The sequence below is a fragment of the Osmerus eperlanus genome, chromosome 7, assembly GCF_963692335.1.
Source record: "Osmerus eperlanus chromosome 7, fOsmEpe2.1, whole genome shotgun sequence".
Taxonomy (NCBI): Eukaryota; Metazoa; Chordata; class Actinopteri; order Osmeriformes; family Osmeridae; genus Osmerus; species Osmerus eperlanus.
The window spans coordinates 5,186,943-5,205,375 of NC_085024.1; the positions used below are offsets into that span (position 1 = coordinate 5,186,943).

Genomic DNA, 18,433 nt, shown 5'->3' on the forward strand with positions numbered 1-18,433 from the left:
GTCTCAAAGCATAACCAGTGTGTGTGTGTGGCCTGCTGACTAACAGAATACAGAAGTCTGAAGTTTGTTTATGACTCTGTTTAGTTGTTCCTGAGGAACGTGTTCAGGCCTCTCGAGTTGTGACTGAGACCGTCTCTGTGGTGGAGATGGTCACCATAGAGAAGAGAATACAGAAGAAGGTGCAAATTGTAGACGAGAGCTTCCAAACCGAGTCTCTACCAGTCCAGAGGTCTCCCCCATTTGAGAGGGAAGGAGACGACTGGTTTGTTCTGTTTGAGGCTGTCCGTGACGAACCATCCGTGGTCCCACCAGGTAACATTTGCAAATACAACGGAACTTATTGCAAAACACAGGTCTCATTCACCCGGTTTTGGAAAAACAGTACAGTCTCCTTACCTCCAAACCCAAGCATCTATAACTAGACCAAAAGCTTTTTTCTTCATGGCTCAAATGTGACAAATCCGCATACCGGTTTTCCCTAGCGAGCAGCCTAGCAACAACCCTACATTTCGCCCTGCCGCCTCTGAAGGCTTTTCTCTTCCTTGTTTATCAGTTGGTCTGGATGAGCATGTTGTCGTGTCAACCATAGAACCAGAACCAAGCGTAGCCACGGTAGAAGTGGAGAGAATGCCTCAAGAGACTGTGGCACCTCCTCTGGCCCGGCCCCAGGAGACTGTACCACCACCGCCACTGAGAGAGCTGGAGGATGACTGGTTTGTGCTACTGGATGTTGCACCTAAAGTATCAGGTATTCTACAGTTCAATGCTTCCCCCTAATTGGCCTCCAGTAAATTGGCGTGATCTTAGCATCTGAGGTTCATGAAAAGCTTGTGACAACGTTACTCCTGGCTCGCTTGCTGTTGTGGTTTCGCCACGTTTCAGATAAGTTGATTGTGGTCGTTTTTTTAATCCGTTGCACCAGCGGTGGTTCCAGCTGTAGTGAGCGTCCAGCATGAGTTGGGGCCAGTAGACATAAAGCCGATCAGGAGAGTGCAGATAGTGGAAGAGACCATTCAACTGGAGCAGAGGGTTGTATCCCAACCAACACCTAGAGAAGTGGATGATGATTGGTTTATCCTGTCGGACCGTGTTCCCGTGGAGACGATGACCTTTGTCCCAGGTACTACTTCCTGGTCTGACTTCCATTTATTTTCTGCAGCGATTCACCTTGTCTCTTTTCCTCACCATTTCCATGTTTGGATGCTAATCGTTGATGCCTTCGCAGCTGCACGAGAGGTTGTAGAGGAGAGAACGTTGGTGATTGAGGAGACTGGGAGGAAGGAGGAGAGGGTGCTGGTGGCCGTGGGAAGCCATCAGCCTGAGGTCGTGGTGGTGCAGAGAACACCACCTGTAGACAGAGAGGAGGGAGTTGATTGGTTTGTGCTCTTCGAAGCCATCCGCGAGGAACCTCCTAAGATTCCTAAAGGTACCTCCCATTATCCCAAAGTTCACCGTGGCGTTCATGTATTGTTATCGTTCCTTAAGATATTGTCTCAAATACGAATGTAGTATTCCGTTTAAATATCAACACCCCGAAACCCAATCCACTCCCAAAGTCTTTTCATGAAAGCAACATTTTACATTTTCGTCAGCACATCTGTTCTTCAGAATGTCTGAAGTCTGACCTTGCCGTTTCTGTGTCAGTGAGTGAAGTCAGACCTGGCTATACGGCTGGAGTTCGAACCCTAGAGCAGCGAGTATGGGAGACGGTCACCACAGTGGAGGAGATACCGCAGGAGATACCCACACAGAGGGTGCCTCAGCCCCAGAGGGATGTGGAAGACGATTGGTTTATCTTGCTGGAAGTTGCCCATAAAGAATCAGGTATTCCTAGCGACACTCTCAGAATCCTTCCTGATCAGTCGGCTCCACATGGAAACCACTAGAACGATCTAACATTCTAAGCCCTGTCATCCCGTAATAAAAACAAAGTGTGAATGATGGTGACTAGGTATATTGTATTCTTCATAATTTGTTTAACATGCACCATATCATTCATATCGACTGATTCCTTCACTAAAAGTTGTTTGTTTTGTGTCCAATAGCTGTACAAAAGCGCATTCAGATTTTCCCAGACATTCCACCTATGGTCAAAGCTCCAACCATAGAGCCTAGACCTACAGCGCTTGATGAGAAGAGACCAATGTTTGAGAAGAGAATTCTGGAGGAAAGGCGGCCGCGAGCGCAGAGAGAGGTGGTGGATGACTGGTTTGTTTTGCTGGATGTTGACTCAGGTACCCAACTCTCTTGAGTTCGTTGTGACCATTGCTTTGCTGCAAAATAACAAAAAAAACTATCTTAAGCTAAACATTAAAACCAACATATCAAAATTGGTCTTCTGAATTATTCTTCAGCATGAATGATTCCCATGACCTTTTTGGGTGAATGCTTTGCCCTGCTTATTGAAGAACTGTTGAATTTATTTTTAGCCTGCTGTAGGAACATTGACTCACTTGGCTTGTGCTAATTAACTCAGTGGGTCACGACAACTTCTCCGCGTGCGTCCGTGGTTGAGACAGAAGTGCTGACCATGCCGTGCTGCCCACCCAACTGTGGGCACCTGCTTCCCGCTCACTTCCTTTCTCCACTCGCTAGCCTCTGTCAAACGGAACGTTCCGGTGCCTGTGAGGCTGAGAAGGTACAGTATGCTTCCGCAGGCCCTGTACGTGTGCTGAGGTCAACATGAGGTAAGGTGTTGTGACCGACCGTGTGTTTGTGCGCGCGTTCAAACCCGTCCCCCGTCCCCCCTCCTGTCAGTGGGTCGGACAGTCCCACGCGCGTGGACTGCCCCTCCCCCGCCGCCCCAACACCGCCTCTCCATATCTCCACCCTCACCTCTCTCCCCCCCTCCCCGTCTCTCTGTCCCCCAGTGGTGAGCACCCACCGAGGCGCCCGCCCCGTCAGCGCCCCGGTCTTCTCCCAGGCCGCCCTGATGGAGGCCGGCATCCCCATGGCCCCCCTGGAGCAGCCCCAGACCTCCACCCCCATCAGCAGGCCCGGACGCCCGGAGGACAGGAAGCTGGAGGTCACCGTGGAGGCCGTGGAGCCTTCCAAACCAGAGGGCGACGTCAAGGTACAGCATCTACACCCCTTCATGGATCTCACTTTCTCCCCCACATACACACTGACCTGAAGAGTTAAAGCGCCAATTACTATCAAATGGAGTCGGAGTAGGCTATAACATAATGTTGTATAACTGTGATCTTTGCATGTTGAATGTAGCAAATTACCTCCAGTAATTTAGTATATAATAGAGTATTTAGCGTGTAGCAACTCGCTACTAGTAACAGTACTTTGAGGTAGTTTGATTAGTACAAAGGCAAGTGTGTCAACTTGCCAGTCTGTGGCTATCGCAAGGACTGCCCATTTCTAAGGTGTTTGAGTGTAGCCCAGTCCTCCCTGTGTCTGAGTGTGACCTGTCTCTCTTGCTGCTGTAGACAGCAGCGGGGAGGCAGCAGAGAGAGGCTGTCTCCACGGTGACAGCCACCACCAATGGGGAGACTTGGCCTCAGGTTAGTGTCACACTCAGGGCCTTATGTAAATACCGCACGCAAATGCCTCCGAGCTAACGCGCGGCTGGCGTCTAGAAGCTAGCGGAGGATGCTAACATGTGTCCTTCTCTCCCTCTCTGCCCCGGGGGAATGCTAGTCTGAGGACACAAGCACGGAGCAGGTTCGAATGCGCAAGGTCAGATACCTCAGTCCTGGCTGTGCCTTAGTTCCATAGCGTCTCCATCCCCTCATCCTGACACGACTCCTCCCGTCCATTCGTCAGACTAATCTTCACCCTCTCCTCCATGTCGGTATACTCCTCCTACACCACCAGCCCCCTACCCCTCCCCCTTCCGCCGTGTAGACAAAGCATTAGAACAATGCTTCCTGTTTTTAAGGCACAGGATTTGACTCAAGCCTTTGTTGAATGGTTTTTGGAAGAGGTTTTCGAAACGGTCTTTGCACGTTTTGAAAACGACGGAATGTCCGTTGAACACATGACTGGTTTGAGGTTTTGAACTGTTGTAGATGACGACTAATGTTTATCTTCAGGGGGCCTGTCACCGTGTCCACTGCAGTCTTCTGAATGCCGTCTTAACACCGACTGTAGTTATAGGTCACTGGGTCTCCTGCCTTGCTCACCTAGGGTTCCTTCCTGCTCTTTGGGGCCCCCGGGGGCCCCTGCATGCAGACACCTCTGCTCTACTTTACTCTACTCTAGTGCACGTCCGTGTACTAAACAGTAACCATGCATGTCCAGGTTGTGACCCACTGCCATGTCACACACGGAAATCTCTGAAACCCACACTTTGTTTTGTTTGTCCTTTCGTTTTTCACAGAAAAGAGCTAGGAGAATTGAGGGTGACTCAATTTATATCAGACATAGCCTTTTAATGTTGGAGGTTGGTATCCCTAGAGATCTCTTCTTCTCGCGCTGTGTTTCCCTGCTCTGTCTCAATGGCTGCTGTGCAGTACGCTTTGCATGTGGCACGATTCTCACTTTTGACACTGGTATCCTTGATTTTGCTATTAGATTGATTCGACCGCATAACCTATAATTTAATTTTTATTGTGCGTGGGCGCCATTAACTTCTAACATGGCTACTTGTTTTAGGGGAACGTTGTTGAGCTGCTTGCAAAGTATATGATTGGGATTGTGGTCTTGTCCACAATATATTCATTTACCACCATAAAAAAGGTCATGCAAAGGCAGTGGCATCATTAGGTCCTGTTTTGATCCTCGGTCTCCAGGCTTGGCTGAATGAATGGGCATAGCTGAAAAAGCCTCATCATTTACTTTTGAAAGCCTTTTCTGTGCATGTTCCGCACCAGTATACAAGGTGAATGGGCTCCATTCTGAAACTCTGTTGAGCTGATTTTGTTCGTTTAGCCGGCCTGCTCTACCCCCCCCCCCTTCCCCACCCCCCCGCCTCCCCATCCCATCAGCAGCCCATCTCATCATTACTCCCAGCCTAGCGTAAAAACCTTTCACACTGCACGGTATCTTTCCAGACTAGGCCCAGCATTACGTGCCTCTAAACCCTGGGCTTGAGGTTAGCCCCAGGGCTAGAAATGAGACAAGCCTGGATGGTGTTTTTCCCCAGTCATATATTTCTGCAGTTAATGAATAAGTTATGACGGTCATCCCCCCCCCCCCCCCCCATGCTGCTGTTACTGCCGCCGCTGCTGCTTGTCACGTTTCCATCCCCATTAGCCCCTGGCCTCAGAGGCCTGACTGGTCATGTCTGCTAACTTCACCTGTCATCGTCTGTGATTTGTATGCTGTATCTTGTCAATTGTCTGCCAGCTCTGATGCTACATGTTTATGCAACAGGGTTGTATGCCCACGACGACCTATCCGGAAGCAAATCCATTTGTAAAACTGTTTTAATAATCAATGTCAATCAACTCTCGTCATGACCCCCTCCCCCTGTATTTCCCTAGTTCCCTAGAACCACTGCAGATTTCCTCTCGATCCCCTTTAGAGCTCACTAAACACGCGCTCCGTCATTCTTCTGCAGTAGCATTGAGAAGAAGACAGCAGTGTCCTTCACTGCTCTCTAATGAGGCCTTAGTCTGGCCTTCCATACCTGGAAGAGCCCGTCCCAGCCCTGCTCTAACACTAGCTTCGACAGGCATCGACCAGCACAGTTACTCCCCTGCTGCTTTGTCCCAATTAGCCATCTAATCATTAATCAAACATATATATGTCAATATACACCCGATGTCTTCTGAAAATCTGACCTTTGTTTTTCTGTCTTTTGTCTTCTCCCGCACTGCTAACCCCGTCTCGTCACCCGTCCTCACACCTGCTCTCACAACCCTACCCCTCCCTTCTTCTGTTCTTTCTCCTCCTTTTCGCCGTCCCTCTTTTGTTTGACTTCTTTTTGTCATCCTATCCCCCTCTTTTTTTTTGGCGTCTCCTCCTAATGCCCTCTTTCCTTCGCTCTCTCTCTCTCTCTCTCTCTCTCTCTCTCTCTCTCTCTCTCTCTCTCTGCTCGTCCTACTTTGGGGTATTATGTTCTTTCTCCCCCCTTTGTCTCTCCCCCGCCCCTGCCCTCCCTTTCTCTATTCCTTTCTCTCCCTCCTTCTTCATCCCCCCTCCCTCCCTCCCTCTCTCCCCCTCTCATCCTCCTCTGTGCAGGAGTTTGAGAAGCCCCAGGAGGACCTGCTGAGGCACCACGCCAGCATCAGCGAGCTGAAGAGGAACTTCATGCAGTCTGTCCCCGAGCACCGCCCCAGCGAGTGGGACAAGCGCCTGTCCACCCACTCCCCCTTCCGGAGCGCGGGCGTCAACGGCCAGTCACTGGCCGGCGCAGACGGGGTGAGTCTGACCCTCCGACCTCCATCCTCTGGACCCACTAGCATTCCTCAGGCTCGGGGAACCAGGCCATTTAAACCTCAGAGTCAATTCAGGGAGACGGAATAAACAAAATAATAATACCAATCGTATTTTCAGTTTTGCTTCGTCGGCCCCTGAATTGACTGAAGCATAAATGGAGTTTCTGGTAAAGCACACACGTCACGGTATCACGTCACGGTTTCACGTCACGGTATCTCTATACCCGGATGGATGTGATGGGTTGAATACCTCAGACTGCACTGGCCCCTCGTCACGGCTGTCACTCCTGCTTGAGTCTGTGTGTGGTGGTCTCGTTTGGATGGACCAAGCGGCCTTGACCCGATTTTTTGGTTCTCTTCCTCTTATCTTTTGTGGCTCAGTTGTTCTCGGGAGCCCAGCTTTTCGATCTGTCAGCATGTGCATTAACACGTGCATGTCGGAGGATCATGTGGTTTCGGCATGTGATATACGGCAGGTGCATGTCTATAGAATGCTACTGAACGAGCTGAAGAGCTAGAAGCTTCTTTTGAAGCGTTGGGATGCTAGAGGTGCCTCTGCACCTGCTACTACCCATTGAGTCACTGAGCTAGCTACATGTAGCTGGCTTCTTCCTCCTCGTCGTCTTCCTGTAGGAAGTCCAGCCCTGTATCTGCCTCCTCGTTGGCTGTTTCTGAGCCTCAACCCGACTTTCCTTGCATGGTGGACAGACCAACGTGAACTTGCATGGCCTGTAGATGAGCCCTTCCCAGCCTCCTTACATTTTCCCAAGGAGGAGATGGGAGGTGGACCGGTGTGCTTATACTCTCTTCTCTTCCTTGTTTTCAAGCTTTTTCACCTGCTCTCCTCCTTCCCTCCTCTTCTCCCCCCTCCCCCCTGCCTCCCTGCCTGATGCCTCTATGCCCTGCCCTGGCCCTCAGTCCCCATACCTGCCTCGGTCCTCCCCCTCTTTAGGAATGTGGAAAGAGCCATTCTTAGACGCCTCATCGGATCCGTGTACACACCCAGCTCTCCCTCTCCTAACACCAGTGCACACAGGCATGCACCACAGATGTTAAGACCTCGCTAACACACCAATCAAAATGATAGCCCTGATGGACCTCAACGAGTTATTAGCGTGCTCTGTTATAGCTGCTTAGCTACCTCCATACCGAGCCGCATCTCGTGTAGGACCTTGTTTGTATTTTATGATTCAGCTTTTCAGTTATGACACCAAGACCCAAATTACATTCACACCTATCCGTTTGACACCATCCCCTTTAAAAGCACGAGTGCACATGGTTTCTGGGTTAACATGTTTGGGAGTGGTTGGATAAGCTACTGTTGGCAGTCTGAAGAACAGGTGCCTCTGTGCATAGTAGGTTTAGGAGGCTCATATACGACACTGTCGGCAGGGACACAAAAGAAGGATGGACCTACGGGCTTTCACCACAGTCATTTCAAGCATTTCCAACTGTCATCTCTCTCCCCTCGGCTTTTCCTCTCCACCTCCCCCCTCCCCTCTCCTCTCCTACCCCCCCCCCCCCCCTTCAGTTTGTGTTCCGCCTCCCCCGCGGGCCTCTCCTAGACTTCTACTCCAAGCGCAGCTGAGTGGGGGCGGGGCCTGTCCCGACCGGCAGGACCAGAGAGGGTGTGGCCTACCCTGTCACCGGCCCGTCAACTTTCTCCTTCTCCCCTCTTCTACGCCATCACTGCTGCACCCTCCCTCACTTCATCCTCTTCATCTGTCCTGGTGAAGCGGCCTGGTTCTGGCTCTGGAATCACACTCTCGCTCAGTGATTTTCCCCTGGCCGTGACGGACTTGTGCTTCAAAGACTAGTCTGAAGGACTCCGTATGACCAAAAACCCTGCTCTACTCTTTATTTAGTATTTTTTTTCACGATCTGGACTTCACTATATTGAGTTGTCTGACAATGATGTTGTCACAATTGACTTTTTTTTACTGGACAGTTAAATTGTGCAAAACGTTTTTTGGGCAGGTGTCAATTGCAGACACGCAATCAATCAGAGGTGTCAATTGTCTCCATTTTCTTCCTTAATGTGGTTAACACGTGATTGGTGGCATGACCAGTAACACTGTGATTTGGCTGGAACTCATTTGAATGAAAATTCAGAATCACGTTGTGTATTTCAATATGTAGAGCGTCACCTACAATCCTATAATGTGGCACCCAAACCTCACAAGACTAGGTTACATGCTCGAACTTGCTAAGGCAATACATTTGCAAAGAAGAACTTGCTAAAATGATCAAATATAACTCACTGTGAGGACTCTAGTATTTGATACCTATTCAGTATTCACTAGTAGTTATTATTGAAAAAAACACATCACTTTTGTCATCTTGTTGCATGACCTTTTGACAATCAAATTTGAACAACATAATAAAGACCTTTCAGGTGAATATGAGAACATTTGCTACTTTTGAAAGAAGCTGTCCGTATAAAAAATCTGTCCAGCTATGTTGAATAACTGTCTACATTGAAACTGCTTGAATTGTGTACTGCTCTGCTCTGTCAGTTTTCACATCGACATATCCTCCAACGTGAATCTCACCTTCTCATACTCGCATGCACACACACACTGATTACCTGTGTGTGTCTTTCTTTTAGAGTGTATGCTTTACCCCTGTAAGGGATGACTCCCCCACTAGGGCGGAGCAGGAGGCCGGCCTCAGTGTGGGGGGGGCTCTTCTCCCCGACCCCAACGTGACCCCAAACGCCTTACGGGGGCCTTGCGGGGCTCAGTCCCACAATGCACCTGAAGGGGCGGAGTCAGGGGACGAGGACGAGGGTGTGGTTTCTGGGAACGACCTCGTACCCATCGTCGAGGTGGAACTGGCCCAGCTCCACAACCCCTATCAGCCCTCCTGCCCAGCCCTGGAGGAGGAGGAGGAGGAGGAGGAGGAGGAGGAGGGGAAGGAGGATACAGACCCCAGCCTGGAGCAGTCTGTCAGGATAGCCGGGGCCCTTCATGCCTCCTATTTCGTGGGCGGTGGTCCCCAGGTCATTCGCTGTTTCAAGGTAGCCCCCCCCCTCCGCCCGTCAAAGTGCTGGTGATGCTCAGCTCTGCTTGGCCTCTGTTGGGTTCTCTTGCTGGCTTCCTCGTCCTCTGCATCTTGGCTAGACCCAGCAGGGCAAGGCTGGGGCCAAACCCCTTCAGTCACAGCACAGGTCTGCGGTCAGCAGCACGGGTGAACTATTACAGCATGCTGCAGAGAGTGGCGACGAGTGGGAAAGCACTGTAAACTAAGGTGATGGGCTTTCATGCTATTGGAGACTCTTTTACCACTTCTCTATCTCACACGGTCTCCTAGCCTCCCTCTCTTACTCCCTCTCTTTCACACTGATTTGGGACTGGAATCGTTTTCAGACTTTTGGGGATGGGCTTTCCCCCCCTGTTCCTCTCTTGCCCTCTGGTGGTGGGTAGTGTGAAGTGTTTTCGGCATGGCACTCGCGGTCACCTTTCTGGGATCTAATCAACAAATGAATGGATTAAGCGGTGGTGGAGGGGGATGATTTTTGTGCATGAGGAGGGTTTTTACCGATGACTGGGCTGGAGTGATGTCCGTGTGTGAGGCTCTGTGTGTGTGTGTGTGTGTGTGTGTGTGTGTGTGTGTGTTGAATGGCGGGGGGGAGGGGGGTTGAACCCCCGGGCTGTGGGAGATCCTGTAAGACCCCCCCCCCCCCCTCCTGGGTGTGTTCCCCTCCACAGCCCCCCCTGGTGCAGACGCACACAGTCACCATCTCAGACTCGTCCAACTCCCTCCCCGCTGGCACCACCACCAGGGACGTCCCCATTGTCCAGACCCACAGCAAGACTATCACCCATGAGTCTGCACAGGTAGGGGCTCCATGGCCCGGTTCTAGCTCCCGGTTCCTCTTACTGTAGGAGGGCAGCAATGCCGGGCCGGCTAAAGATCAGTCCCAGTCGAGGATGACGGGACTGGGAAGCGGAGGTTGGCCCGGAGGAGGTTTCCGGTCGGGACGGTGGTACTCGTCCGTAACTCCGGGTTTTCCCCTGCCTCAGGTGGCGACGGATGGGATCGACGGGGACAAAGATGGGTTGTCTCTGGCCAGCATGCAGACCATCACCTCGGACACCACCAGTGGCACCACGGTCACCACCACAACCACCCACATCTCCAAGGTAAGGAACACCGCTCCTTAAAAAAAAAAAAATCTTCTCCTTGTGGCATTGGTCTGACATCCTGCCTGGGGATCTGTTTTCTGCTCTGCCTCAGGTGGTGAAGAGTGGCTCTTCAGAGACCCGCGTGGAGAAGAGAATCGTCATCACGGCAGACTCTGAGACAGTAGACCAAGAGCAGGTACGCTGGTGAACATCAGATCTGACGTGAAGAACCTGATCGTTTCTCTGTGGACGCGGAGGACCATGAAGTCTTTCACATGAATTGTAATTCAACGTATCTGGTGGTCCTTGGTCGTAACTGGTTCTTCCATTGTGTCTTGCAGGGTAGTGGCGTGGGAGCAGACTCCATGTGATCTGACTCCCTGTCACCTGGCTTTGCTTTCAACTGCCCCCCCCCCTACCTCCAGCTTCTGTGAGCAGAGCCCCCCCCCAAACACACATACACCGCCCCCCCCCCCCCCCACACACACACACACACACCTGCGCGTGCCTCACAGTAGACAAGCCCTATGGATCTGATGCAAACCAAGCCGGCCACCTTGAGAGAGAAGAAACTCGTCATTGTGACCCAGAAACAGCCGGCGCCATACTGTCTCTGCTCTGCTCTAGAATCCTGTCTATCCTGCCAAGGCAGTCCCAAGACAGGCAAGAGCTTGAGCCCTTGCAGGCAAAGACTTCCACACTTGTGTGGAATGTCATGATTGCCATTGAACCCTTGGTTTCCACAGTGCTGTCCTGTGTGTTCTGAAGTTTTTTTTTTCTGAACACGCGTGGCTTCTTGTATACTCTGACCACTCATCTCATATCTTCAGTCTGGTGTATAAAACACCATTTTTACTTTTTTTATTTTGTAGATGGAAAAAAGTTTTCAGTTTAAAGATGATTCTGTCCCTTTTTGGTTTAAAAATGCTTATTAACACCATCTTGTCCATTGGTTTTCACGTCTTTTGTCAGTACTTCTAGACATTTTACTGGCTGGTTTTATATTAAAAGCAATCTTTGGGGGCGGCTTATAAGTAAATGATAGTACTTGAATTGAAATAACCGTATTTCAATACACAGGGTTGTTTATAAGGGAACTCCTTCCTTGTTTATGTGTTTACTTTTATGATTAATGAGCAGTTAGGACTTATATTCAAATGATATACCTCACCATGAAGTATTGAACTGACGTGTTTCATACTTAAATCTGGACTGCTGTTTGGCCTAGTTCTCTGCTCAGGTAAAATACTAATACAATATTTTGTCTCTTCCACAACCAGCCAAGTAAACAGATGTACTGTACTAATAGTACACACCTTTTTGTAAACTTTCGATTGAAATCTATTTTAAAATGCTACTCTATTTTATAGGATTAATGCTTTTATAGTATTTGTACAAAATGAGGTTTTTAAGTTATTGAAATCCATCCACTCTATTATAGGTTAACATATCATCTTTTCTTTGTTTTGTACACCTTAAAAATGGCGTGGCCCATTTTCCATGACATGCCCTTATTTGATCCTTCACTACATCTTTTAATGCATTGTTGAGTACAAAAGACAGCTCCCTGTTAGTCCGCTGTCGGTAGAATTTACTCCCCTTTTTGTTCTTTTTGCTTTCAAATCGTGATTGATTTGCAAAGCTGTTGTTGAACAAGCTTTGGTATTTGTATCTCAGGTTTTGTTCGTTCTTTCTTTACAGTGAGACAAAAGACCTCTTGTATGATTGTATGAAGAATGTCCAGACACAGCATGTATATCCATCCCTACTATTGATGTACATTCTTGCCCAGCCAATGGGGTCTACAATGTGAAGCTAGCTCAGATCTGTTATACAATAATGGTCTGTTTTTAAAGATGTATTTATCAAAGGCAGCTGTTTCAGTGTATGTGGCATTTCTTTCATAGGGGTGTATCTTTTGTCTTTTGTACATGTGCTACCATAATTTATTTGTGAAGTAGGGACTGTTTCCTGTGATTCTACGTACATTGATGTTTTAATTCCAGCCTGTTTTCAGGCTTTTATCAGAGTTATCACAATGTTGTTCACAATTGCATTCATTATCAACCAAGTTTGTAATGCTTTCTTAACACTTAGAAAATAGACTCTTCTATCACTTGCTGTGTTTGATCCTTTTGTAGAGCAAATAATGTTAAATGTAAGTCCCTCTGGAGACAGCCCATTTGGTAGCGTACTTTCTTACCCATATTTTGGTGGCTTAGCTGAAGGGAATGTGAGTCCTTGAACAGAGCAAAGCTGTAGTTTTTAGAACTCAAAAAAACATTAATGCTTTCCTGTGACTTATCCATGCTTTTTTAAGAAAAATAAATCTAAAATTGAAAAAATAAACCTGAATTAATTATAAAAGTATTACATTGTGAATGATTTCCAGTACTGCAGTGGACCAAAGAAATGACACTAAACATACGAAACAAAACAGTTTATTGAAGTTATGTTTGCTGTCTCACTTTAAGACAAGAGCATGAATACCTAAGACGGCATCAAATACCATTGAATTTATTGATTGAAAAGAAATCTTTTCAAATGTTCTAACAAGCTGCAGAGAAAAAGGGCATGTGTAAAATGGCATCTGTAGGTATGTATTAAATTACATAAAGTATTTGAACAGATTAATCTAAACAAAACGGTGTTTAAAACCCTTGATGAGTTGAGAACAAATGAGCCTAGACCCTATTGGGTGTTACCCACTCCTCTGAAACAGCTTACCAAACACACAAACACAAATCAAATACATTGTCTTCACCCTGAGAACATGTCTTGTGCACCTTTCAGCATTACCGCAACTGCTTCAGTAGCATCTGAAAATTACCTTTACATTTAACTTGGTGTCTAAAGTGCAGCTCAAAATGAACTAATAATGACTGATTGATTGCCGGTTGTTTTCAGCAATCCTTTCAAACCTGGAGTAGGTAAATTATTACTGATTTGAACAGATTAAACTCACTGAACCTCTTTATTCTTGCGACTATGTAAACCCCAGTAAGGATAAAGGATATGACATCAGACAAGATCATTCCAGGGGGGGAGAGATTGTTCTAGAAGAGTGATGATTACAAGGAGACCCAGCCATCACACAGCACCATGAGAAACAGGAAGATGAATGACATGTGGCTGTGTGTGTGTGTGTGTGTGTGTGTGTGTGTGTGTGTGTGTGTGTGTGTGTATCTAGTACCTATATGTCATGGGTTACATATACAAGCCTTTATTGATCTACATAATCGTTCAACCAAGTAACAATAAACATAGAAAATAAGTCTCCTTAGTGTCTTCATCGTTGGTCATGCTCAAGGTCTAGCGAATTGTCTTCACAGGACTTTTGAAGCTCGAGGCAGCCTGGAGCTGGAGTTGGTAAGCCATAGGATGGATTTTGAAACCATATAACCTGCAAAGTCAATCCACAAGTAAGACCACAGGAGACACAGGAACCAGTCATAAGCTAAGAACTAACACATGGGGGGGGGGGGAAATAAACTGGGCAAACCTTGGCACAAACTGGTTGGCAGGTCGTTTTGGCCGGTACTCTGGGTGCACCATAAACAGCATGTGAGGAAAACCTGTCCCAAAGTAGGCCCCGTCTGTGTGGTGGTGCCTGGAGGACTTTGGGGTGTAAACATCCATGCACTTCGGACAGTACAGCTTCACCATGGCCTCCCCTGGAATATCTGACAGGCCTGATGGACAGACAAAAAAAGATCATGCCGACAAATGTGTATGAATGCTAGTTAATTCCATCAACAGGGAATGTTCTTTAACAGCCAGATAATCAAGCAGCACTTACCAATAGGAAGCATGGGTTGGTTTTCACAATACACTCTGGGGCAATAGCCAAAATCCCCTTGTTGGTACTTCTCCAACTATAAAGTAACAGAAGTGTTCCTGAAAACTTGCACTGTGGGTCATTCGGCATCAACTTCACTAGCAGACTACATGAACATTAGACAAGTCACCATTTGGGCGATGCCTCTGTTTGTGAGGATGTAGCGAGCATGGATGAGGCCATAGAGCATCTCAGCTGCCTGCTCGATCAAGTCGCTCTGGTTGGGGTTGTCCTCCAGCTCTTCATCTAAGAATCACACACGGCAATGAGCGGGATTTTCAAGGCGACAAACTGCACCAAGGAAACCGGCACTCATTAATGTAGATCTTAATTTACTTCTAAATCTTATTTAATTCATGTTTTTCTACCATGAGATAAATACAAAAAAAATACAAATTAACCCCCCCCAAAAAAGCAGTTTGACTCTCCTGGCGACCTTACCTGGCTCCAAGTCCAGAATCATGTCGAGAGCCTGGCGATAGTGGGGGACCTGCTCATTCAGTCCCGTCAGATTGAACTTGTCCTGAATGTAGTCTTCATCAACCTGGAGCATAAGACCAGTAAGAGATGGTGGTTCTTTAGGAGTTTCCCAGCAGCTGCACACAGTTTAGAGTCTTATGGCCACACATGCAACCTTGTTGCATAACAAGCTGAAAGGATTACTTGTGTGTTAAAAATTAACAAAGTCAAGACAGTTAAGAATAGACTTTTCAACTGGATAATACTTGGCTTCTACGATGTTTAATTGTGGGATCCACAAAGGCAATACTACTACAGCAAACAAGAGGCAGTAAGCTAACTCATTCATACATTTCATAAACTATTTCAATGATGGTGAAAGATGCTGGAAAGCATCTGTGACTGGCTACTACTGTACTGCTGAGGAGGAGTCACAAACTGGGTTTAAACTAAAGAGAAGTATCCAGCATGCGGGAGACAGGGTAGTCTCAACTCTGACCTCACAGAAGAATTCATTCCCCCGCAGTCCACAAAACCAGGAGATCCAGGACACCTCCTCTGAGCTGCTCATACTCCTGTGTGAAAAGAGAAAAATGGCTAAACAATCGGCCATCATTGTAAATCAACCAACATACGTTATCATTATGTTCTCAACCCTAGTACTAGCTAGCCAACACTTGCACTAACCTAGCTACACCGGGATAATAACTACACATGCCGATTTCCGAAATAATGACCCCCGAGCGTACCGTGGAGTAAAACTGAATATGAAGCAATATACACTGTGATGCTGCGTTACTGTAGCTAGCTAGCTAACCCTACGTGCCTGCTACTACAGTACGCCGACACGTCGAAACTTTTAATTACAGTACATAAGCTACCAACCTAAAACACGATCATCTGCAGCATGAAGTTTGATAAAATAATAAAGCCACTCGACTTACCCTGTATTTGTTTTCAATATTTGTTACCTAGCTATCAAGATAACTAGCTAACGATTTCTCTGCCTGCTGCTGCTGCTGGTAGCAACTGTAAACAGACAGTTCTTCCGGGGCCCACAAAAAGAGCTTGGTTGATTTTCCGGTCAAAATCCGCACATCTAGACACTAGAATATTAACATTGACGACCTGTCTCAAACGTAACCTCTTAAAGATCAGTGTGAAAACACTGATATGGTTTGAAAGCAAACACAATTTAGTGAAGTTTGTTAATATGTTCAATAATAGTCGAAATATGTCACTAAATCATACTAAACAAAAGAAGGAACTATGCAAAGACTATTCTGCTTAATGTTGCCTTTATGTTCCACCCAGAAAAGATACAAATGCTTCAAAAGCTGAAAGATTCATCAGATAAGTATCCTGCCCATAACAGAAGGGCCATTTGAACCCAAATTGATGGTTATTTTCATTCAGGAAAGAGGAGGACCTTTGAATCCACTCTGGACTTTCTTATGTTGCAAGTACCAATCAGTGACATATCAATAGCAATATTAAACTGCGCTGTACACTTTAAATGGTAAACCTTTATTTTTTAAAAGTATGTTATTAAAAAATGTAATATACAAAGTGTGTCATAAAACTAGGGAAGATCTGAAAAGGTCTTGCGTGGTGGTGGCCCAGGTTCTTGGACTTCCTGCGGTTTAGCCATGCCTTCATACATCAAGATCCTTAAGAAGAGAATAGCGATAATAATACTATCAGTTCATAAGTATGAATAATCACTATTAATGTACTGAGGTACAATTGGAGATAATAGCATGACTTATGCAGAATAAGGAAGTCACAACCAAAATCTTTGAACTCACAGTCTCAGTATGGCGTTCCTCTTGCCCAACATCATATTCAGGAAGTCCGTGTAGCAGATAGTGTCTTTTGCACTCCCACAAACCTCTGACATCATCTTTTTAAGTTCCAAGTGAGTTTTGGCCACCCCAAGCTTCTCCAGCATACGTTTCAGCCCCATCATGTCTGTCTCAAGAAGTAGACAGAAAAAGGGAGCAAAGACAGAGAGTCATTTAAATATTATCCAGACTTGACTCTCTTCACTGTGAGTCTCATATGACACAAATAGGTCTCTGAAAATACGATAGAAATTACCAATATCTCCTTGGTCATTGAGATCAAACTCCATGTACTTATCTGTGAATGAATACAGTGCAACAGACTGAATTAGTTAAATTTTTAAGAAACACATATTTATTGGTGCATACGAATAATCTCAGAGAGCTTGAATTCTCACTCTTAAACAACTCAAGCTTAGAGGCAAGTTCCTCTTCTTCTGCATATTTGGGATCTGAGAGGAAAGCCTGTCAGTGCCAAAGAGAGTGTCAAACCATAATGAAAACTTGAAAAGGTTTACTCTGCTCATTCAATGTTTTGCATGATTGCATATTTACTGTAATTATCAATAGGTCTACTTTAAATATCAATTATTAAACAAACCTCATTGGTCGAGTTTAATTTTTCCTCCTGCTGGGACTTGATAAATCCAAATGCTTTCCCTCCTGAAAAATCACATGTTTTCATTTCCTGCTTAAGGTGTCTTTTGACAAATACAAGTGTGAACAAAGGGTATGAGATTGGACCATAAGAATCTTTTCAGATGCAGAACATACATTTCTACAATTTAATATTTCATACTCACAACCTAGTTGCATTAGTTGCATTGTTAGATAAAACCAACATTTTTGCTTGAAGGCAGAGCAGCACATCACTCTCAACAAGTAACAGCACTGACAGAAGCAGACAGACATTTTTCTTACCTTGAAATTCTTTGGCCATTTCAGTTTTCTTCTTTTTGGTGATTTATATACAATTTGCAGCAAGCACAGTATATGAGTGTTACTTCATGAACACTGAGTCAAAGATGAGGAGGAAGTTCAGAACTCTAAAGTTAGCATGTGGTAAGTCACGTTGTTCCTCTCAGTGGTAATGTTGCGAACAGCTTGTACCTTCATAAAGCTTAGTTTGACCATTGAATAATAGGCCTAGCTATGAGAGTTGTTAAGTACATCTGATTATGGGCATGTCTTTTGAGTATCAATGTTTTACATATTAGACGATTCATGAGTTTCATAAGGGAATCAAAATACATTTATTACAAAAACTCCTGCAGGTGGATCACAGACTGTCAGACAGAAAACAGTGCGGGAAGCTGTGAAAACACATCTCTGACTCCCGGTCCATCAGCACCGGAACTCCTCAGGGCTGTGTCCTTTCCCCTCTGCTCTTCTCCCTGTACACCAACAGCTGCACCTCCAGTCATCAGTCCGCCAAACTCCTGAAGTTTGCGGAAGACACAACTCTCATTGGGCTCATCTCCTTTGGGGATGAGTCTGACTATAGGTGGGAAGCTGACAATCTGGTCACCTGGTGCAGCCAGAACAACCTGGGGCTCAATGCTCCTAAGACAGTGGAGATGGTTGTGGACTTCAGGAAGAACCCAGCCCCACTCACCCCCATCACCCTGTGCGACTCCCCAGTCAACACAGTGGAGTCCTTCCGCTTCCTGGGCACTATCATCTCCCAAGACCTGTGTGAGAAGTGGGAACTGAACATCAGCTCCCTCACCAAGAAAGCACAACAGAGGATGTACTTCCTGCGGCAGCGGAAGAAGTTCAACCTGCAAATGACAATGATGGTGCACATCTACACGGCCATCATTGAGTCCATCC

At 46.6% G+C, this 18,433-nt stretch overlaps 3 protein-coding genes across 12 annotated transcripts in view; 1 reads left to right on the top strand and 2 right to left on the bottom strand.

The window, feature by feature from the left end:
- LOC134024195 (protein 4.1-like) overlaps positions 1 to 12,817 on the top strand; it is a 29,900-nt gene extending 17,083 nt beyond the window's left edge. For 3 of the 10 annotated variants that reach the window (XM_062466694.1, XM_062466699.1, XM_062466695.1), the window contains 16 exons: positions 85 to 312; positions 554 to 748; positions 923 to 1,120; positions 1,226 to 1,426; positions 1,645 to 1,824; positions 2,046 to 2,234; positions 2,871 to 3,073; positions 3,438 to 3,512; positions 3,649 to 3,687; positions 4,331 to 4,393; positions 6,136 to 6,315; positions 8,941 to 9,351; positions 10,043 to 10,171; positions 10,358 to 10,477; positions 10,572 to 10,655; positions 10,801 to 12,817. In XM_062466694.1, coding sequence (XP_062322678.1) covers positions 85 to 312; positions 554 to 748; positions 923 to 1,120; positions 1,226 to 1,426; positions 1,645 to 1,824; positions 2,046 to 2,234; positions 2,871 to 3,073; positions 3,438 to 3,512; positions 3,649 to 3,687; positions 4,331 to 4,393; positions 6,136 to 6,315; positions 8,941 to 9,351; positions 10,043 to 10,171; positions 10,358 to 10,477; positions 10,572 to 10,655; positions 10,801 to 10,830 — 2,525 coding nt within the window. In that variant the 3' untranslated portion in view covers positions 10,831 to 12,817. The other 7 variants (XM_062466702.1, XM_062466701.1, XM_062466703.1 and 4 more) reach the window with 6 other exon arrangements.
- Positions 12,818 to 12,884: 67 nt separating this feature from the next.
- Positions 12,885 to 15,857, bottom strand: LOC134024196 (casein kinase II subunit beta). Its single transcript, XM_062466705.1, has 7 exons — positions 15,701 to 15,857; positions 15,256 to 15,331; positions 14,739 to 14,841; positions 14,428 to 14,543; positions 14,259 to 14,334; positions 13,962 to 14,151; positions 12,885 to 13,862 (listed from the first exon to the last, which is right to left on the bottom strand). Exons 2-7 carry the CDS (start codon positions 15,325 to 15,327, stop codon positions 13,772 to 13,774), a joined length of 648 nt encoding a protein of 215 aa, XP_062322689.1. The 5' UTR covers positions 15,328 to 15,331; positions 15,701 to 15,857; the 3' UTR covers positions 12,885 to 13,771.
- A 405-nt stretch (positions 15,858 to 16,262) lies between these two features.
- LOC134024197 (allograft inflammatory factor 1-like) lies at positions 16,263 to 17,650 on the bottom strand. Its single transcript, XM_062466706.1, has 6 exons — positions 17,522 to 17,650; positions 17,202 to 17,263; positions 16,999 to 17,065; positions 16,857 to 16,898; positions 16,565 to 16,727; positions 16,263 to 16,426 (listed from the first exon to the last, which is right to left on the bottom strand). The coding sequence occupies exons 1-6, from the start codon at positions 17,538 to 17,540 to the stop codon at positions 16,339 to 16,341; spliced, it is 441 nt and encodes a 146-aa protein (XP_062322690.1). The 5' UTR covers positions 17,541 to 17,650; the 3' UTR covers positions 16,263 to 16,338.
- Positions 17,651 to 18,433: the final 783 nt, after the last annotated feature.